Below are 21838 nucleotides of genomic sequence, written 5' to 3' on the forward strand. Positions count from 1 at the left end.
CTGATGCGGGGCTCGAACTCACGGACCGCGAGATCGTGACCTGGCTGAAGTCGGACGCTTAACCGACTGCACCACCCAGGCGCCCCAAGATAATTAAATTCTTAAATGTACATGGGTTATTTCTGGATTTTTTGTTTTGTACCATTGGTAGAATTATTCATATGCCAATGCCATGCTTTGATTACTATAACATAGTATGTCTTAACAGATGATACAGCAATATTCTGTTTATTTTTCCTTTTGAAAGTAGGTTTTTGGCTATTATCTAATATTTCATTTGAAATTTTAAATTGGTTTGTAAATTTTCGTAATAAACCACTTTGCAATTTGGGTTAAAATTGTATTGCATTAATATGTTAATTTGTGAAGAACTGATGTCTCTATTATATATATTTTGTTTTTCATTCCATGGTATTTAAGTCTTCCTAATGAGCTGTTTAGTAAGGTTTTATACTTTTCTGTATAAAGTTATTACATAGTTGTTTTTTTTTTACATAGTTCTTATTAGATTTTTTTTTCTTAGATATAGTTTTTGATGGTGTTGTGAATAGGATTTTTTCTTTTACATTTCTAATTGGTTATTAGTGATGTATAGGAGAGCTGTCTATGTTTTTTGATGATCTTTTGTTTATTAAACTCTCAGTAGTTGTGGTAGTTTGTCATTTGGTTCTCATTCTTTTTCTTAATAGATGGTATTTATATGTTTTTCTTTTTCCATTTTTATATCATATTTATTTGTTCTATTTTTAGTTAAGCCCTCTAGAACAGTATTGAATAAGTGATGACTCCAAGCATCTTGTTTGAATTCTGACTTTGACAGGAATGCATCTAATTTTTTTTTAAGTTTATTTAATTTGAGAGCATGTGAGGGGCAGAGAGAGAGAGAGAATCCCAAGAAGGCTCCCTTATGCGAGCACAGAGCCAATGCATAGCTCAATCTCATGAACCCTGAGATCATGACCTAAGAGGAAATCAGGAGTCAGATGCTTAACCATGTGAGCCACCCAGGCAGCCCTCTAATTCTTATTTTTTTTTAAATTTTTTTTTCAACGTTTATTTATTTTTGGGACACAGAGAGACCGAGCATGAATGGGGGAGGGGCAGAGAGAGAGGGAGACACAGAATCAGAAACAGGCTCCAGGCTCTGAGCCATCAGCCCAGAGCCCGACGCGGGGCTCGAACTCACGGGCCGCGAGATCGTGACCTGGCTGAAGTCGGACGCTCAACCGACTGCGCCACCCAGGCGCCCCTCTAATTCTTATTTTTAAATATGATGTTTATTGTAGGCTTCTGATAAAGTACTGTGCTACCACAGATGACCATTTATTGAGTACATACTTGTCAGCCAGGTAAGTTTTAAGCACTTCACATTTATTGACTTGCTTAGTCTTCCCAAAAGTCCTAGGTAGTATGTGGGTAGGTGGTAGTGTTATCCTTATTTTACAGGTAAGGAAAATGAAAGTGAGGGATTTCAGATAACTTGGCTAAGATGTTATACAAAATTAAGGAGCTGGAATTTGAACATAGGTGGTCGGATTCCAGAATCCATCCTCTTCTTTATTATACTTCATCAAGTGGATGGTCTCTTTCAGTCTTAGTTTTCTGACACTTTGTTGTTATTTTTAAATTTTAAGTGAAGCTTTTGAATATTATCAGATGCTTTTCAAGCATCTATTGGAATGATTATATAGTTTTCTTCTTTTAATAAATATGGATAGCATTGTTATCTTTTTGCATATTGGACTATACTTATATTTTTAGGCTAAATACTTGTTAGTATTTATGGTTTTTGTTTTGTTTTGTGTTCATGTACATTGCTAGAATAAACTTGCAATGCTTTAATTAGGATTTTTCACACCAGTACTCATCATAGTTTGATAATAGTTTTATTATGTAATCCTTGTTTGATTTGTTATCCAAGTGACTGTGCACCTTGGACTCACTGCCAAAGTAGGATAATAAGGATAAGATTTACCCTCCTGCCTGAAACAGCCATAGAATAGGAGAAACACATGAATCAATGATAAGACACTTGACACTGGATAATGAAAGGCAGTGATCTTGATAGATTGGAAACAAATAAAATGAACCCTATGACTGCACTATCCTAGTACGTTGAGAAACTTTCCAGGCCATGGCATAGGTAGGAATGCAGGGTAAGTCCCATGGATGTGGATTCTCTTGGATTTCCAGAAATGGCCTGGAATAACAAAGGTGCTAGAGTTGACAGAACAGAATACTAGAGAACTCTTGAAAGCTTCAGATGTCCCATTCAGCTGTTCAGCTGAGTACTGACCAGTGCATGCATGTAAAGAAACATGCCAGGGAAAGAACCTCCTGGAGACGGTAAAGATAACAGGGTTGATCCTCCCATAGAGACAGGAATGGTACCTGTCCTCACCAGCCAGGTTGGGAACCAACCCTAATTCCTGGGACATTGGAGAGTACACAGAAGGATCCTGCCTCAGTAGTAGGGAATAAATCGCCCTAGAATAAGCACTGCTCCCATCCTACCCAGTGTATTTTTTTTTTTATTTTTATTTAAATTCCAGTTAGTTAAAATACAGTATAATATTACTTTCAGGTGTACAATATAGTGATTCAACACTTACATACAACACCTGGAAGTCATCACAGGTACACTTCTTAATCCCCATTTTCACTTGTCTCCACACCTACCTCCCTTCTAGTAATTGTCAGTATATTAGCTAGAGTCTATTTCTTGGTTTACCTCTCTTTTTCTCCCCTTTTCTCATTTGTTTTCTTTCTTAAATTCCACATGAGTGAAATCACATAGTATTTGTCTTTCTCTGACTGACTTAATCTTGCTTAGCATAATACTCTCTAGCTCCATCCATGCTGTTGCAAATGGCAAGATTTCATTCTTTTTGATGGCTGAGTAATATTCTGATGTGTATATATATCACATCTTCTTTGTTCATCAGTTAGTGGACCCTTAAGCCATTTCATAATTTGGGTATTATAGATAATGCTGCTATAAACATTGGGGTGCATGTATTCCTTTGTATTAATCTTTTTTTTTTTATTGTTTGGGTAAATACGTAGATACCCGTGCATCTTAAAAGCAAGATGTGAAAGGACCAAACTGTTTCCAAGTAACTTAACTGTGTCATGGAACAAAGCTCAAGAGTATAGAAGTACAGGGGGTACCTGGGTGGCTCAGTCGGTTAAGCATCTGACTTCTGCTCAGGTCATGATCTCACAGTTCATTGGTTCGAGCCCCACCTCGAGTTCTGTGCTGACAGCTCAGAGCCTGGGGCCTGCTTTGGATTCTGTGTCTCCCTCTTTTTGCCCCACCTCTGGCTTGTGCTCATTCTCTGTCTCTCTCAAAAAATAAATAAACATTAAAAAATTTTTTTCTAGGGGCACCAGGGTGGCTCAGTCAATTGATCATCCGACTTCGGCTCAGGTCATGATCTCGCGGTCTGTGAGTTTGAGCCCTGTGTTGGGCTGTGTGCTGACAGCTCAGAGCCTGGAGCCTGCTTTGGATTCTCTGTCTCCCTCTCTCTCAGCCCCTTCCCGCTCATGCTCTGTCTCTCTCTCTGTCAAAAATAAATAAACGTTAAAAAAAATTTTTTTCTAAACACTGTAGAAATACAAAAACATCCAATAGCAAATAAGGTGAAATTCAGTGGCATACAGTCAAAAATTATTAGGCATGCAAAGAAGCATGAAAGTACATTATATAATAAGAAAAGTTAAAGCTCACCCAGGGCTCACACAGATAAAATTACCAAAGAAATTAGAATAATTATATGACTATGTTCTGTATGTTTAAAAATCTAAGTAAGGTTATAGAAAATATGAAAAAGACCCTATTGAACTTCTAGAGATGACAAATAACATTGTGTAAGATGGAAAATACATAAGTTAGGATTAATGGCAGATTGGACATTGCAGAGGAAGAAATTAGTAAACTTAAAGACACAGCGGTAGAAATTATAAAACCTAGAAAGAAAGAAAAAAATGGACTTACAGCTCACATCACTGAGCTGTGGGACTACTTCAAGCATCCTGATAATACATGTTATTAGAATCCTTAAGGATGGGGGCGCCTGGGTGGCTTGGTTGGTTGGGCATCCAGCGTCAGCTCAGGTAATGATCTCGTGTTTTGTGGGTTCCATCCCTGTGTCAGGCTCTGTGCTGACAGCTCAGAGCCTGGAGCCTGCTTCAGATTCTGTGTCTCCTTCCTCTCTCTGCCCCTCCCATGCTCATGCCGTCTTTGTCTGTCTCTCAATAATAAATAAAAAACGTTAGAATCCTTAAGGATGGGAGCAGGAGGGTCAGAGATAAATATCTTCAAAGAAGTAATGGCCACAATTTTTCTAGATTTGATGAAAACTATAAACCAGCAGATCTAATAAGCTTAGCCAACTCTAAGCATAAGAAACACGATGAAAACTATACCAAGGTATGTTATAGTCCAGTTGCTCAAAGTTAGTGATAAACTAGTTACAAAAAACTTAGATTCATCCAGCGGAAAATAAGACTTCTCATCCAAAAGAAGAAAGACAAGGATGATAGTAGATTTCTCATTAGAAACAGTGCATGCAAGAAGTTAATAGCTACATTTTTAAGTACTGAAAGAAAAAACTGTCAATTGAGAATCTATACCCAGTGAAAATATCTATGAAAAATAATAATGCAATGCTTTTTAGATATATAAAGACTTAATCACCAGGAGACCCACACTACAAGTGTGACTACAAGCAGACTCACACTACAAGACCCACTACAAGTGGGGGTCTGCTGCCATATATATATATATATACACACACATATATATATATATGTATATATATATATATATACACATACATATATATGTGTGTGTATATATATATATGGCATATATATGTGTATATATATATATACACATACATATATATGTGTGTGTATATATATATGTGTGTGTATATATATATATACACATACATATATATGTGTGTGTATATATATATATATATATATACACCTACATACATATATATACTTAGTCTTTCAGGCAGAATGAAAGTATCAGATGAAATGTGGACCCAGACAAAGGATGAAAAACTCTGGAAATGGTAGTGATATGGATAAATATACAAGATTTTTATATTATTTAGTCTTCTCTTACAATAATTATTTTAAAAAATAGTGACAGCATGGTTTATAATATTTGTAAACTACATGTGAAGTTTATAAAATATACAAAAGTAAGTTGTATGGCAAAAATAGTATAAAGATCAAGAGGAGAGAAATGGATGTATGCTGTTTTATACTTTACTGTGCATGAGGTGCTGTAACATCACTTGTAGACTAATAAGTTGTCTATACTATACTGTGTGTACTATAAACCTTAAAGTAACCACTAAGATAACAAAACAAAGATTTAATAGCTTATAAGCTAACAAGGAAGACAAAATGGAAATGATAAAAAAAAAAAGTAATTAAGTGAACACATGACAGTAAAAGAAGAAAAGGGAAACAAGAGGTTAAGTAAGTAAAAAACAAATACAAAGGTGATAGCTTTCAGCCCAACTGTTTCAATAATGATATTAAATGTAAGTGGCCTAGATACCCAGTAAAAGCAGAGGTTGTCAGATTAGATACAACTGTATCCTGGTTACCAAAACAAATAAAATGCAACAAAAGACAAACAGTGCTCTTTATTTATTTTTTTTTTAATTTTTTTTTTCAACGTTTATTTATTTTTGGGACAGAGAGAGACAGAGCATGAACGGGGGAGGGGCAGAGAGAGAGGGAGACACAGAATCGGAAACAGGCTCCAGGCTCTGAGCCATCAGCCCAGAGCCCGACGCGGGGCTCGAATTCACGGACCGCGAGATCGTGACCTGGCTGAAGTCGGACGCTTAACCGACTGCGCCACCCAGGCGCCCCCAAACAGTGCTCTTTAAATATGAAGAAACAAACAGGTTAAATATAAAAGAATGGGGAAAGATATACCATAACACTAATGAAGAGAAGGTTAGATTGTCTATAATGTCAAGGTAGATTTCAGAGCAAAGAATATTACCATTGGTAAAGAACATCATTGCACAATGATGGAAGAGTCAATTCATCAGGAAGACCTTATATTTATGTGCCTAATAATGTAGCTTCAAAATATATAGGACAAAATCTGAAAGAACTGCAAGAAGAAATAAAGTCAGAGTTCTATTTGGGGATATCAATACCCCCTTTTCAATAATTGATAGAGGAAGTAGAAAATTACTAAAGATATAGAAGATTTGAATAATACTGTCAATGAGATTGACGTTTATATAACACTCCATCCAGCAAAAGCATTGCTTTTAAGTACACCCAGAACACTGATATCAAGACTTAAAGCTACGGTCATCAAGACTGGAATAGTTGTATAAAGATAAGCAAATACATCATGCTACAGAATAGAGCAGGAATTGGATAATTAGCGCTCACAGGGGAAATCTAGGCTGCCTCCTTTTTTTAATAAAGTATTATTAGAATACAGCCACACCCATTTGTTTATGTATTACCTATGGCTGCTTTTGTGCCACAAAAACAGATTGGGTAGTTCCAGCAGATATCTTGTGATCTACAAACCCTAAAACATTTATTCTCTCTGGTCCTTTACATAAAATGTTTACCCAGCCATGGAATAAAGATTACCGAAACAGACTCACACATATATTGACAGTTGATTTTTGATGAAGGTATAAAGGTAATTCACTTGAGAAAGGATAGTTTTTCTACATACAGTTCGGAAACAGTTGGCTATTCATATGTAAAGAAAATAACTTGAATACCTACTTTATACCATATATAGAAATTATTTTGAAATAGTTGATAGACCTGAATATAAAACCTAAAACTATAAAACTTTTAGCTAGAAAACATAGGAAAAAACCTTTGGGACTTTGAGGTAGGCAAAGATTTCTTAGATACAGTAATTAGATACCAAAAGATTAGTGCTTAGATACCAAAAACACTAATTCATAAATTGGACTTCATTAGAATGAATATTTCTGCTCTTTAAAAAGAATTAATAGAATGGAAAGATAAGCCACAGATTGGGAGAATATACTTAAAAGAATTTTCTAATAAAGACCTTATATGTAGAATATGTATATATTTTTTAATTTCTTTAACATTTATTTATTTTTGAGAGACAGAACTTGAGCAGAGGAGGGGCAGAGGGAGGGAGACAGAATCCGAAGCAGACTCCAGGCTCTGAGCTGTCAGCACAGAGCCCAACGTGGTGCTCAAACCCATGAACTGTGAGATCATGACCTAGTCAAAGTCAGACACTTAACTGACTGAGCCACCCAGTCATCTATATATATATACATATATATAGATGGGTTTTTTTTTTGTAATGTTGATTTTTGAAAGAGTGTGAGTGGGGGAGGGGCAGAGAGCTGGAGACACAGAATCTGAAGTAGGCTCCAGGCTCTGAGCCGTCAACACACAGCCCGACGCTGGGCTTGAACCCGTGAACTGTGAGATCGTGACCTGAGCTGAAGTCAGATGCTTAACCGACTGAGCCACCAAGGCACCCCTAGAATATATTTTTAAAACTTTGTAAACATAGTAATGAAAAAACAACAAATGCAATTTAAAAATGAGCAAAATATTTGGACACATCACCAAAGAAGAATATGAATAAATATATACCTACCATATATATGACCTAGCTATTAAACTAGCTCTTTTCCAAAGAGAAATGAAAGCTTTGTCCCACCAGACTTGGGACTGGTTATATTATAGTATATTTTTTCCACTAATATATCATGTACCAGCTTACAACAAGGAAGTCAGTTTATCCATCCAACAAATATATTGAGGTACTTACCATTCTAGGTATGATTCTTGTTGCTAGGAGCATAGTTGAGAACAAAACACACAGAATTTCTTGCCTAATTTGCTTGCTTTCTATTTTAGGTGCACAGTGTATTAGTTTCCCAGGGCTGCTGTAACAAAATGGCACAAGCTGGATGACTTAAAAAACAATAAAAGTTTATTCTATTAAGTTATTCTAGTAAGAGAAGTTTATTCTCTTACAGTTCTGGAGGCCAGAAGTCCTTCTGAAACTCTCGATAAAATCTTTGCCTCTTCCCTCTTCGTAGCTTCTGGTGGTAGCCAATCCCTGCCTGTGTTGTCACATGGCATTGTGCTTGTGTGTTTTATCGTATAATGACAAGCAACCAGTATTAAGGGCCACTCCATTATGATATCTTAACTAATTATATCTGCCACAGCGCTATTTCTTTTTTTTTTTTTTTTTTTTTTTGGGGACAGAGAGAGACAGAGCATGAACGGGGGAGGGGCAGAGAGAGAGGGAGACACAGAATCGGAAACAGGCTCCAGGCTCTGAGCCATCAGCCCAGAGCCTGACGCAGGGCTCGAACTTACGGACCGCGAGATAGTGACCTGGCTGAAGTCGGACGCTTAACCGACTGTGCCACCCAGGCGCCCCTGCCACAGCCCTATTTCTAAATAGGGTCATATTATGAGATACTGGGGGTTAGGAGATCAACATGTCGTTCAGGAGGAAAACACAATTCAACCCATAACAGCCAATAAACAAAATAAGTAAATTAAATACTATTTTGGCACACTTTCTGAAGTGTTGGCATACTATGGTCCACAGACCTAATCTAACCTGCATCCTATTTTATTAAATAAGGTTTTATTAGAATTCAGCCATCCCTTGTTTTTTTAATTTAAATCCAAGTTAGTTAACATATAGTGTGCCCATTTGTTTACATATTATCTATAACAGAGTTAACTAGTTGCAACAAAGACCTTAACACACACAAAACCTAAAATAATTATTATTTGGTTCTTTATAAGAAATATTTGCCAAGCTGTTTTAAAAAGTATTAAGTGCCATTGAGGAAAAAAAAAAAAAAAAAAAAAAAACAGGAAAGGAGGATAAGCAATACTGGGTGGCCAGGGAAAACCTGTATGAGAAGGTGAATTTGAGCAAATGTAATAATCTTTATGTATTGACTTTAGTAAGGGAAAAAAAGCAAGTTATAGAACATTTTTGTGAAATAAAGTATATTTATACAGTATAATTTTAGAATATACAAATAAAAATTTTGCAAGAGCTTCCATCAAATTCCATCAAACTACTCTGGGGATTATAGAGGACTTGTACATGACATTTTCAACTGCTGTTCACTTGAAAATTTAAAAATAATTATTTCCTTTATATTTTAATATATCATTGTTATAAATTCAGTTTCTTATATATTATTAAATTATATCAAAGTGTTAATATTTGTGAAACAATAATGGAAGATTCAACTCCTTTCCTAAGTTTGAAGTTATCTTTTACATTTCAAAGAAGAACTGCCATTACTTTTACACCAGATTTAACCTAGCTTTGGATTTTAAACTGAGTTTTTATTTGTGTGCATAAAATAGTTTGGCAGTTGAAGAGTTAGTAGTCTTAACTGTTAGTGAAAGGTTAAAAGGTATGATTCTGTTAAAGATTTGTTTTAACTGCTTTTGTCAAATTCAACAAAATGTCCCTTTCATGTTTCTGTGACATTACATGAAAATCAGGGAAGTTTGGACTAGGCACAGAGGGGCTGATAATGTTTCCAAGTATGTATTAAAACAGTAGGATGGGGGAGCCTGAGTGGCCCAGTTGGTTAAGTGTCTGACTTTGGCTCAGGTCATGTTTTTGCAGTTTGTGAGTTTGAGCCCACCGTCAGGCTCTTTGCTGACAGCTCAGAGCCTGAAGCCTGCTTAGGATTCTGTCTCCCTCTCTCTGCCCCTCCCCTACTCACGCTCTGTCTCTGTCTCTCAAAAATGAATAAACGTGAAAAAAAAGGGATGTTTAAATATTGTTATACAGGTGTTTATGGGATTGGTTTATTCTGAAAGTCAGAAGGTATCTACAATGGAATACTTTCAGAAAGCCTTATACTAGGCAAGGATTTAAGAAGTAAGCATATAATAAATATTATCAAAGCCAGCTTTCTCTATAAGGCTTTCCTCTCTTTATAGTGAGAATCAATGAAAAGAACATGACTTTTGGAGGCAGAAGACTTAGTTTCACATCCCTACTTCACTTCCTAATTTTGTGATTTGGGTAAGTAACTTAGCCTGTCTTGTTTTTCTTTTGTGAAGTTCCAGTAGTTAATCCTTGCCATTTGAAACCCATTGAATTCAATATCATGAGTGAACCCTAAGGTAAACTATAGACTTAAGTTGCTTATAGTGTGTCATGTAGGTTCAACTTTGGTAGAATGCACCATTCTGGTGCACCATTCTGGTGAGTGACGTTGATAATGAGAGAGGCTATACCTGTGTGGGGGCCAAGGGTATGTGGGAATTCTTTGTACCTTCCTCTCAATTTTGGTTTAAATGTAAACCTGTTCTAAAAATATAAACTCATAAAAAAATAAAAAAATAGTAACCCCTGCCCTACCTACCTGCTTCTCTAGGATATTAGGAGAGTCAAGTGAAATAATTTACATAAAAGCACTTGTTATAATGTAAAACAGTAGTATAAAAATGTTAGTTATGAATTCGTAATTAGTTATGGAAACCAATTTGACAATTTCATAAAAATATAAATGAATAAAATAAAATAAAATAAAAAATTTAAAAAAAGGAATTAGTAATTAGTACTAATGGAATAGAGCAGAGCCGGATAATTTTTAAAATAATAATTAGTTAGGGGTGCCTAGGTGTTTCAGTCAGTTAAGCTTCCGACTTCTGCTTAGGTCATGATCTCATGGTTTGTGAGTTTGAGCCCCTCATTGGGCTCTATGCTGACAGCTCAGAGCCTGGAGTCTGCTTCCTGTCCCCCGTTTGCTTGCACGTGCTCTCTTTCTCTTTCTCTCAAAAATAAACTTTAAAAAATAAATAAAATAATAATTAGCTAATATAAGTTTGGTGGTTTTTTGCAGATTTTTCAGAGTAACACTGTACTATGTATACATGATACCATACTGAAATTTTTCCCATCTTCATCCCTGCCCAGCTTACGCAACAAACATTACTTTGCCTTCTATTTGGCAACTGTAGTTCATCTATTCTGCAATTATAGTAGTAATGTTACTGTAGTAATTAAGTTTATATTGACATTCTTCCTCCCATGAAATCTGTATCTATACATATTATTCATGCTTCTTTATTCTGTCCTTGGTTCAAAGTGAAATGAACAAGAGACTCAAAAATCACAATCCACAAATAACAAAAATAATTATAAAAAATAATTATAAAGAGCAAAGCTATTAAATATTTATCCATTATAATTCCCATGCATTTTCCCACTTGAGAAAATCCATGGGAATCAAAGTGAGTAAGAACAATCAACTATAGAGACAGTGTTGAATTTATTTTATTTTTTACATCATTTATTAACTTTATTACTTTAATAGTTGTGAATTACTTGTGATGCGTCCTATAGCACCTTTCAACGCATTACTGTGTTGAACCACCACAGTTGAGGAATTGCCACTGCAGAAGAACCACCCATTGCTTGGAATAAACATTCCCTGTATCTGTGGTTAGTAGTTATGTTTTAGCTCCATAAAATCTTCCAAAATAACATGCAAATATCAAGGAAAATCATTGTTTGCAATGTGGTTATATATGTATGGAAAATTCTGCAAGAGATGAAGGAGGATAATGCTAATAATAGAACTGTAAATTGAAGATGTCTTGTCAACAAACTGAAAGGACAGGAACAATAAGCAGGATACTGTCAATTCTGTCCATTTTAAAACAAGATAAGCCCCAAAATTAAGTTGGCGGTATTGCATTTAATATTTTAGCTAGTGCTACTGTGTTTCCATCTCTTAGGTTTGAATTATGAAATTAAGTTCCGTAATGCATATATCTTCATCACATCTCAATGACGATCCTTTAAAAATTAGGAAACATTGTTTTCTAACTAAAAAATGTGAAACCTAACTTTGCCTGTTTTGCTTTACTTAATGTGTTTGTGGCCCCGCTTAGATAAATCTAATTGCTTTGTGGTAACTATAAATACCTTCATGGGACCTCTTCTTTTGGAGTTTTGTTGTAAGAATATAGTGCAAAAGTAGAAAGATTGCCAGTTTCCAGGAACCATAGAGAATCCTCTGCACAGTGTGAACAAGGTACTTGGTGGGGGTGGTCAGGATGGCATGACCACATATCGCTCTCCTAACATGCCTTGATATTTTATTTTGTTTTGATGAACACTTGAGTGATGTGGAGTTTTCTCATATGGGACTATTTAAAGTTGGCAAATAAGAGATACAACAGGTGGAGGAAAATGGTTCCTGCGCCTTAACTTTTTTTATACCTTTACCTTGGGAGAATCTAAATAGTTCATGAACATATTGTTTATGGAGTGACTGTTACATGGTAAGGGAGTGCATAAAATCAAGTTAGTATTACTATTTAATAAAAGAATACTTTGTTCCAAATATAGTACTGTGAAGCCCTCACCAAGAAGTTGATAGTGTTATTTGGGAGAGTTTATGCATCAAGAATTTTTTAATTTAATTTTAGTTTTTTGGGGGCGCCTGGTGGCTCAGTCAGCTGAGCGTCCAACTTTGGCTCAGGTCACGATCTCGCTGTTTGTGAGTTCGAGCCCTGCGTCAGGCTCTGTGCTGACAGCTCAGAGTCTGAAGCCTGCTTGGGAGTCTCTGTCTCCCTCTCTCTCTGCCCCTCCCCTGCTCACGCTCTGTCTCTCCCTCTCTCTCAAAAATAAACAAACATAAAAAAAATTTTTAATTTAGTTTTTTTGATTAAGTACTAAAGTCACATAGAAGGTGCAACTAGTATATGCTAGAGAGTCTCCCTCCTACCTAGGTGTCTTACCTCGTGGCAGCCAGTATTTGAATTTTTATCCTTCTAGAGGTGTTTTGTGTATATATAAGGAAATGATTGTGTGTTTTACCTTTTTGTGGTTTCTTCCCACAAATACCAAAAATATACTGTTCTCTACATTAACAGTATTTAAAAATTTTTTTTAATGTTTATTTTTGACAGACAGAGCATGAGCAGGGGAGGGGCAGAGAGAGAGGGAGACACAGAATCCCAAGCAGGCTCCAGGCTCTGAGCTGTCAGCACAGAGCCCGACGCGGGGCTCGAACCCACAGACTGCGAGATCATGACCTGAGCGGAAGTCGGGTGCTCAACTGACTGAGCCACCCAGGCACCCCTACATTAACAGTATTTTAGATATCATTACATACCTGTGGATCTAGAGCTTTCTCATTTTTGTAGGTACATGTATGCTCTATTTGGATGTGCTATAATTTAACTGCTCCCCGATTCACGAACATTTAGGTTGCTTCAGCCTTTTACTATACTGTAGTTGATAATCTTCTATATGTGTCATTTTGCTCATATCTGTAGTATAAAATACTAGAAATATAATCATTACATTCAAACATAGGTGTTTTAATTTTGATGGATAATGCAAAACTGAGCATATGCCTTTTGTGCATAGGTTCTTTTCTTGGTTTATAACTGAGTTCTACTTTACAAATAATAAAATTCACAGATTTAAGTGTACAGTTTATTGGGAAGGTTATGCCATTTTATACTGTAATGTGCAGTGTATGAGACGGCCTTTATGTCGTAGTCTCATAGTCTCAACGTCTCAACAGTCATAACACTGTTGATAATTTTTTAGTTTTTATTTTTTGACCAAAACTAGAAATGATATTGGGTAGTTCTTGTTTTATTTTTTTACTATTTTTACTGTGCAGCTTACATGCAATGAAGTCCACAGACCATAACCATAGTCCAAAATATAGAACATGTCCAGCATCCCAGATTGCTCTCTACTGTCCTCTTCTCCACCACCCAAAAAAATAACTTCTATTCTGATCTCTATCACCACATATTACATTTGCCTGATTTTGAGCTTTGTATAAAGGGAATCATGTATACTTTTTGTGTCTGATTGCTTTCTTCTCTATTGTATGTGAGATTCAGTCATTTTGTTTTGAGTACCTGTAATTCTTTTTCATTACTGTGATTTAGTTACTTGAATTTTTCTGTTCCACCATTTCTCTGGTTTTGAGCTTCTACTTTTCACTATTTATGATTAACACTTGTATGAACATTCGTGTACGTGTCTTTTAGAGGAGTGAGGCACTGATGTCTTTTGGGTATACACCTTGTCCAAGTAGATTTTGCTGGGTTTTTTAAATTGAGTTTTAATTTATAAAGAATAAAATTGATCAATTTTTACTGTACAGTTTGTTAGGATACAATTCCTCATAGGTCTCTTGAAGGTTTGCTTACAACCTTGAAAAATAGGGGTAATGTTTTCCTCCAGAGTAAAAGGCAAGCATGCTTACTGACGTTTGAAAAGATCTGGGTTTTTAAGCTCAGTCTTCTCTCCTGTAACATAACCCACTGTGTGTACAGGTGTTACCTGACTCTCTTCACAATGCTGTGTCGGAATTGGGGCTCAGGCAACTGGCGCAAGAAAATGCTGATAATCTGAAAATGCTGCTCCTGGTGTGAGTAATCAGGTCTTTTGTCTCTGACAACAGGAGTTTCAGGTCTTCTGCCAGTATCCATAGAACTGGCAAGCTAACTTGTTAGCTTGCAAGTAGGGTAAAATCTTAGAGCTTTCACTATTCTTAACACAATTCAGTGAATTTTGACTACTGACTATTTGAATATTAAATGTGTAGTCTTGTCACCACCACACTCAGGTCATAGAACATTCCCATCACCCCAGAAAGTTCCTTTGTGCCTCTTTACATTTATTCCCCTTCCCCACTTCAGCCCCAGTTAGCCCTTTATCTGCCTTCTGTCACCTTAATTTTGCCATTTGTTGAATATCCTGTAAATGGAATTATACAGTACATAGCCTGTTGTGTCTGGCTTCCTTCGTTCCACATGTTTTGAGATTCATTCATTCTATTGCATGTATCACTAGTTCATTCCCTTGTATTGCTGAGTGGTATGCTATTGTATGGATATACGATTGTTTGGGTATTTGTGTATCCATTCATCAGTTGATAGACATTTTTTTTAGTTGGGGACTATTATGACTAAAGCTGCTATGAACATTTGAGTAAAAGTCTTCATGTTGACATGTGTTTTTAGTTCTCTTGGATACATTCTTAGGAGTGGAAATGCCCAGTGTTATTATGTGCTTTTAACTTGGTAAATAACTGCCAAATTGTTTTCCAGCGTGTCTCTTTTATCTTGTATTTCTGTCTGGGGTAGTTTTAATTTGCATCTCTCATTATGAGTGAAGTTGAGAGTATCATTTCATATGTTTAAATTACTTGTATTTCCTTTTCTATAAATTGTCTGTTCAGCTCATCTTGCTTGTTTTTCTTCTAGGTGTTGGAATTTTTTAGTGATTTGTAGGCATTCTTCATATATCAGGGGATATTTTTGGTCATGGTATGAATTACAAACTTTTTTTTTTTCCATTCTGGCGAGTATCTTTTGAGGTTGGTTTTGGTGGGTTTTGCCATGAAGAAATTTGTCTCTCTGAAGTATTGTCTCACATAGTGTTTACTAATAGTACAAGTCTACACATCAAAAGAAACAGGATTGCTTTTTTAATTGATCTTAAAGTGTAAGTTGTTTTCCATCACTATTTTATTAGCCATAACTCCAGTGGGAATAAAGAAAAATGTTTTGAAGACTTAAATTTGTTTTCTGCATCCTCATAAAATTTTATCACCGTTTAGAAGATGATTATACAGTGGAAGCAAGAGCTTCAGAAATTGTGTTATTATGTGTTGTAAGAGAAAAAATATTGAAGATAATACCATTGTATGTCTTTTACAGAAATATCTAATGCAAGATGTTGACATTGAAAACTTGGATAGTGCAAGTGTTGTTTATTTTCTTCACCACTGAATCTGTAGGTAAGATTCATGAAATACCCTTCCTCCCAGCATCACAAATTAGGTTTATATATTTTTATATAATTTTATAATTAATCTTATGTTTCATAATTATATAATTATTTTTATTGTTTTTCTAGGATCATTATTGAGAGAATAATGCTGTTAAAAATGATTTTGAAATGTAAAAATACTCCTGGTAAATTATAATTTGAGTTGAAACAGTCACCCAGTAATCCTAAATGCTGTTTCTGTATACTGGCAATAACTTTAAGGTGGGGAGGGGAAAAAATATATTGTTGGTTTTGTTGGGTTTTGGTTTTGGTTTTTTTTTTTTTCAATTAATACATAGGGGAAAGTCTGTTACATTAGTGGCCAAAGGTATCACTGAGCAGGAGTGTTATTGTGATACCAGAATAAAGAGGTCACTTGAAGCAGTACTGATCAAACTAGACCACAACGTGATGCCCATCTGAGAACTGGTTGTTGTTACTGGTCCACTTAAGTACAAAAATTAAGAATAAATGTTAGCAGTTCTTAACAATTTGACATAGCCATGATACCCAAGCATGTGATCCCTGGACTTGTCTCATCAAAAATGGTACAGAGCAAAGATTGTGAAAGACTGGGGGGAAGAAAAAGCCATACTGATCTTTTCACCACAGATAGTTTGAGAAGCACTGCTATAAATCATCCCCTTTCTAAATCTAGGAATGCAGCTCTTTTTGAACACTTTAAGTGACATAAAGCTTATTTTGAAAATTGTTGCTATTTGAGAAATCTTTCCTTATTCTGAAGCCCAAATTTTTCTCCTTGAAATGTTTTCCCATTAACCCTAGTTCTAGACTACTCCCACTTTCTCTTCCCACTGTTCAACTCTTCACATATTGAAGAACTGTGTTTATGTGTCTCTTGAGGCCTCTCTTCCCCAAATTGAACTTACGCAGTTATCCTAATTATTTTTTACAGCCTTGGCTTCTAACCCTGTACATGCTGATTACACTTCTCATTCTTCCTTTGGTTGCCCATAGCACCTTCAAAATACTAGACCATCCCACCTCTCACACTTACCAGCTGTAGGACTTTGGCCAGTTGCTTAATCTGTGCCTCAGTTTCCTGATCTATGAGATGGGAATAATAATGGTTCCTAACTACTAGGGTTATTATGGAGATTAAATGAATTATTATACAGAAGGCATCTGGACGGTGCCTGGCCCATAGTAAACATTATAAAAAGGATAGTAATTATATAATTATTATTGAGGTTCGAATAAAGTACACTTAAAAAAGTGAATTTAATGTACCAAAACTGGACTTGGTCTGAGTATAGTAATTTTATAATTTACTTTGATCTAAACATCATTTTTATTCAATCAACATAGTTTTTTCCAGCTAAGATGGACTGTAGTTTCATATTAAGCTACTAGCCAGTGAAAATTCTCAAGTTATTTTCACATGAATTACTTTTAAGCCATTTCTCCCTTACCCTGTATTTATTTCATATCAGCCTGAATGGGAGGTATTTTCCTCTCTGGCATAGTTCATTATCTTGGTTTTAGCCTACTGGTCTATTTTTTCAATATAATTTTAATCCTAACATTATGATCCAAAGTGTTGTCAATCCTTCATAGTCTTGTCCTTTGCTAATTTGATAAGTGTGGATGTCTCTCTGTTTTCTGCCAAGTTATCAATAAATATGTTCAGAATAACAGGACCACGTTATTGCTGTTTCACAAATTACTCTAAAACTTTAGGCTTAAAATGGCAATCATTATTATTTCTCACGGTTTGTGTGTCATGAATAAAATAGCTGGACTGTTCATCTTTGCTGTATGATATCTGGGACCTCAGTTGGAGTATTCTAAGATTGGGAACTAGAATCATGTGAAGGCACATTCATTTATATGTCTGGTGTTGATGCTGGCTGTAGTTTGAGTACTTTGCTGGGCTTGTTGGCCAGAACAGTGCATGTAGTCTCCCCATGTGACCTTGGCTCACCCGCAACATGTGGCTGGGTTCCAAGGACAAATGTTCTAAAAGAGAAAAAGAGAGCTAGTCAAAAGTTGTATTCATTTAATGATCTAGCCTTGGAAGTCACATAGTACACTCCATTAGCTGAGGCAGATCGGAGGGCCATTAGTACCCACACAGATCCGACGGCAGGAGTTGACCCCATTTCTTTGTGGAAGGAGTATCAGTCACATTGTAAGAAGAGCACGTGGGATGGGATAAATATATAGGTGTGACCATGTTTGGAAAATACAATCTGGCACAAGGGCTAAGAGCAGGCACTTGAGCCTACTCAAGACCTTTCTCACGCTGACTTTTCTTGTAGTATTTTTTATATTTGAGTAATCAACCAATTAAGATTCAATTTAGTTTGAACCAATGGAATTTCTGTTTTTGTAACTCAGGAACAACCAAATAACAGTTTTGTAATGTTCATGCTATATTACATGTTATAGTATATTCTAATCCACATTTCTTCATCTTGTCTATGTAATTACCCCAACTAACTTTCTCAGATGCTTAAAAATTAAAATGCTTTCTTTCTAAACAATTTAATCTCAGATAACCTGGTAGCCCTGTAAAAATGGTATTAATTTAGCATAGGATGATTTTAATGAACCTGTATTTCACTTTGGAACATTTGTTCATTTCTGGTATTTCTCTTATTTTGTGTGTTTAAAAAGTATTAATACTGAGCCTGTAGTTGTGTCTCATGTAGTTCTGTAAAGTGTATTGTGTACTTACTGTTCCTTATAATTACTTTAGAGAAAGTAAAATAGGAGTGATTTTACCAAGGAATAAAGTGAGGTCTAGGGATTTGTAAGGACTGGCCCACTATCAGAGTAACTTGTTAGTACCCCACAAGATGAAGTTCCATACAATTGGAAGTTTAGAGTAATGCACTGGGACTTACTGTAAACATAAATAAATAATAGCAAGGTCATGTAAACATCCCACATTATGAGTTTTGAAACAAAGAAATACACATTCCTACTCTGGGCATTTTAGGCTTTATGAGAGTCCAGGATTCCATTTTGGAGTACAGTTTTGACTGCAAAAAACTGTTTTTAATTCTTCCTGATGACTTTGAGAGAACCTTCCAGACCCTATCAGTGTGACTTGATTGTCTCTGGAGATTAATAATAATGATGATAGGCTGCCATTTATTGGTGGACTGTTGAATATCAGGCATTGAGATAAATGTTTTACATAAGTAATTTTTAATCTCAGAAACACTTGTTTAGTAACTTCATTTTCCAAGTGAAAAAAACTGAAGCTCAGTTAGGATAGGTAACCACCCAAGAACCCATTGGCAAATGGGATTTTCTAGGGAAAGCTGCCTTACATTTCTAGGCAGTGAGGCTAGAATCATGCCAAGTAGTTGGGAATTTTATGTTGATGGTAGCAGGAAACCATTAAATAATTTAAAATAGGGAAATAGCATGATCATTTTGAATAGTAACTCGGGTAGTAGTATGCAGGATAAACTGGAAGGAGGTCAGGCTGTGGTGTAATGGCCTGAGCTTCAGCAGACAAAATAGGGCTGGTAAGAAAGTGGTTGATAAACATACTAAGAATCTGGAACCAACAAGACTCAATGCAGTGTTGTTAAGTTGGAAGTTGGAGGAATCTAATTAGAGACATTGAAGGTGACTGCAGGGTATCTGGCCTAGATCACTGGATGCACATGGTGCTCTGAGCAGAGATAGAGAAATAATAAGTTTAAAGGGAACTGTGGTACATATATCTTTAGATATGTTCACCTTAGAGTACTTACAGAAAATCTCACATGGGTATGTATTTCAAGCTATTGAAAACAGTAGGAAGTTATAGCTGGAGATAGGGATTTAGTTGTCATCCGCATGGAATGGAGTATAGTTAAAGCATATAGTTGTGGTATAGTTATTTTTTCATGCAGTCTGATTTTTTTGTTTTTTAATATGGGATTTTATCCCATATACTTACTGCTAAAACATATATTTGGTCATCTTGTTTTAGTCTCCATGGTTTTTTTGTTCCCTTGCTGTTTACTTTGTTGTCTGAATTTTGTTAAATGAACATGCATACTATCTTCCCTGCCCCCATCTACCCGCCCAACACCATTCAGGACTGGAGAGCAGAACCTACCACTGCCTCTTTTCTGGAGGGTTTAATTTAGACCTTGGGTCTGAATCAAGGAACAGGATTGGTGGTGGAATAAGTCTGAATCATGGTGCAGGCAGTCTGTGTTTCCTAAAGTAAAGTTGGAATAACTATCAAAAGGGCTGAAGCTTACATACATTTTTCTTTTCATTAGCCTTATAATTTGTGTATTTCTTTACAAATTTAGGCATTGAATTCTGGCCATGTTTTGTTTTTTGTTTTTTTTTACTGTGTGTTCCTTTTTTCCTGTCTTTAGAGATAATTTATTCAATATTGAGGGACTGCTTTGATATAAAATACCATTTTGTACCAGAATAATTCAGTCCATTTTTATATTTTCTGTTGTTCCTTTTCAGGTGAACTTCTAGAGCCATGTGGTCATATCAAACCTGAATCTCCAGTTGTACAACTTGGTTCTAATTTCACTGCAGTTTGTGTGCTAAAGGAAAAATGCATGGATTATTTTCATGTAAATGCTAATTACATTTTCTGGAAAACAAACCATGTTACTGTTCCTAAAGAACAATATACCATCATAAACAGAACAGCATCTAGTGTCACATTTACAGATATATCTTTATTAAATATTCAACTCACTTGCAACATTCGTACATTTGGACAGATTGATCAGAATGTTTATGGAATCAGAATAATTTCAGGCTGTAAGTTTTGTTTTTCCCTTATTTCAGACTTTGTTATGACTGTTGAATTACATTTGTAATGTCTGTTGGATTTTATGAAATGTGGCAGTCTGTTGGCTTAGTGACTTTTGGACATAATTAATTAAAAAAAATAAGTTTTGAAGCGGAACTATATTTGCATTAATAATATACAAAAAGACTGAAGAGTAACATAAGTTTTCTCTTTTATGAAAGTCAGGTATCCATCAGTTTTCTAAAAAAATGTTTTGACATGAGACCCACAAAACATTGTTGAAGTTTATGAATGTAGTCATAGTAACTTTCAGTATCCCTTAATTGCCGAGAAGATGCACATATAAAGCAACTAACTGGCGAAAGTGAAGAAATACTGGAGAAAGTCCTATGTCAGGGTAAATAAACTTAGTGTGACCCAAGAGTGGATTATCAAATTTATGGATACCCAAAACCATAATTTTGGGATTTGCTTTTCCTCCAGCAGAGTTTTGGAAAGTAATAGGAAGAGAAATATAATTATTTTTGTTTCCATTTAATTGCCTTTAATAACATATGCAGTATTATTAAAATAAACTTCATGGAGAAATCAGTTAATATGGATATCCAGTTATAAATGAAAATTGATTTTGTGTAGACAATTAATTTGAAACATGAGTTATGACAGTTATTATAGAAAATATGTATTATTTAATCTAAAAAGTATGAGTGCAAATAGAAAAGATTCGTTTTTTAGTCATCAGTCTTCTATACTTTTTGCTTAGGTTTGTTAATTTATCATCTCCTTTAGGTTTTAAATATCTTGGGTAGTATATAAATTGTATGTTATTTCTGGTCAAAAAGCTTTTTGAAATTTGCTGATTTTTCCCTATTAGTGCCTCCAGAAAAACCTAAAAACTTGAGTTGCATTGTAAATGAAGGAAAGAAAATGATGTGTCAATGGGATCCTGGAAGGGAAACATACCTGGAAACAAACTTCACTTTAAAATCTGAATGGCAAGTTGTTCTTGTTTTTTGTATGTTAAATTTAGTAAACTAGTCATTTGTGCTGGAGTTTTTATTTCTTCAAGTAGAAATATTAAATGCAAAATTCTAAACATTTTTTCATTTTAATGCTTGTTTGTTTATTTGTTTGTTTGTTTTGAGAGTCAGCAAGCGAGAGCACAAGCAGGGAAGGGGCAGAGAAAGAGGGAGAGCCAAGCA

At 35.4% G+C, this 21838-nt stretch overlaps 1 protein-coding gene across 6 annotated transcripts in view; it reads left to right on the forward strand.

The window, feature by feature from the left end:
• Positions 1 to 21838, forward strand: part of IL6ST (interleukin 6 cytokine family signal transducer) — a 56949-nt gene that overhangs the window by 5443 nt on the left and 29668 nt on the right. For 2 of the 6 annotated variants that reach the window (XM_040453019.1, XM_040452976.1), the window contains exons 2-6: positions 10006 to 10090; positions 14383 to 14477; positions 15772 to 15851; positions 20339 to 20644; positions 21511 to 21631. In XM_040453019.1, the coding sequence (XP_040308953.1) occupies positions 15788 to 15851; positions 20339 to 20644; positions 21511 to 21631 (491 nt within the window). In that variant the 5' untranslated portion in view covers positions 10006 to 10090; positions 14383 to 14477; positions 15772 to 15787. Of the gene's footprint in view, positions 1 to 10005; positions 10091 to 13107; positions 13228 to 14382; positions 14478 to 15771; positions 15852 to 20338; positions 20645 to 21510; positions 21632 to 21838 lie in introns of those variants that run through there. The other 4 variants (XM_040453002.1, XM_040452994.1, XM_040452984.1 and 1 more) reach the window with 4 other exon arrangements.

This window comes from Herpailurus yagouaroundi, unplaced genomic scaffold (assembly GCF_014898765.1).
Source record: "Herpailurus yagouaroundi ecotype Mexico unplaced genomic scaffold, PumYag 29, whole genome shotgun sequence".
Classification (NCBI taxonomy): Eukaryota; Metazoa; Chordata; class Mammalia; order Carnivora; family Felidae; genus Herpailurus; species Herpailurus yagouaroundi.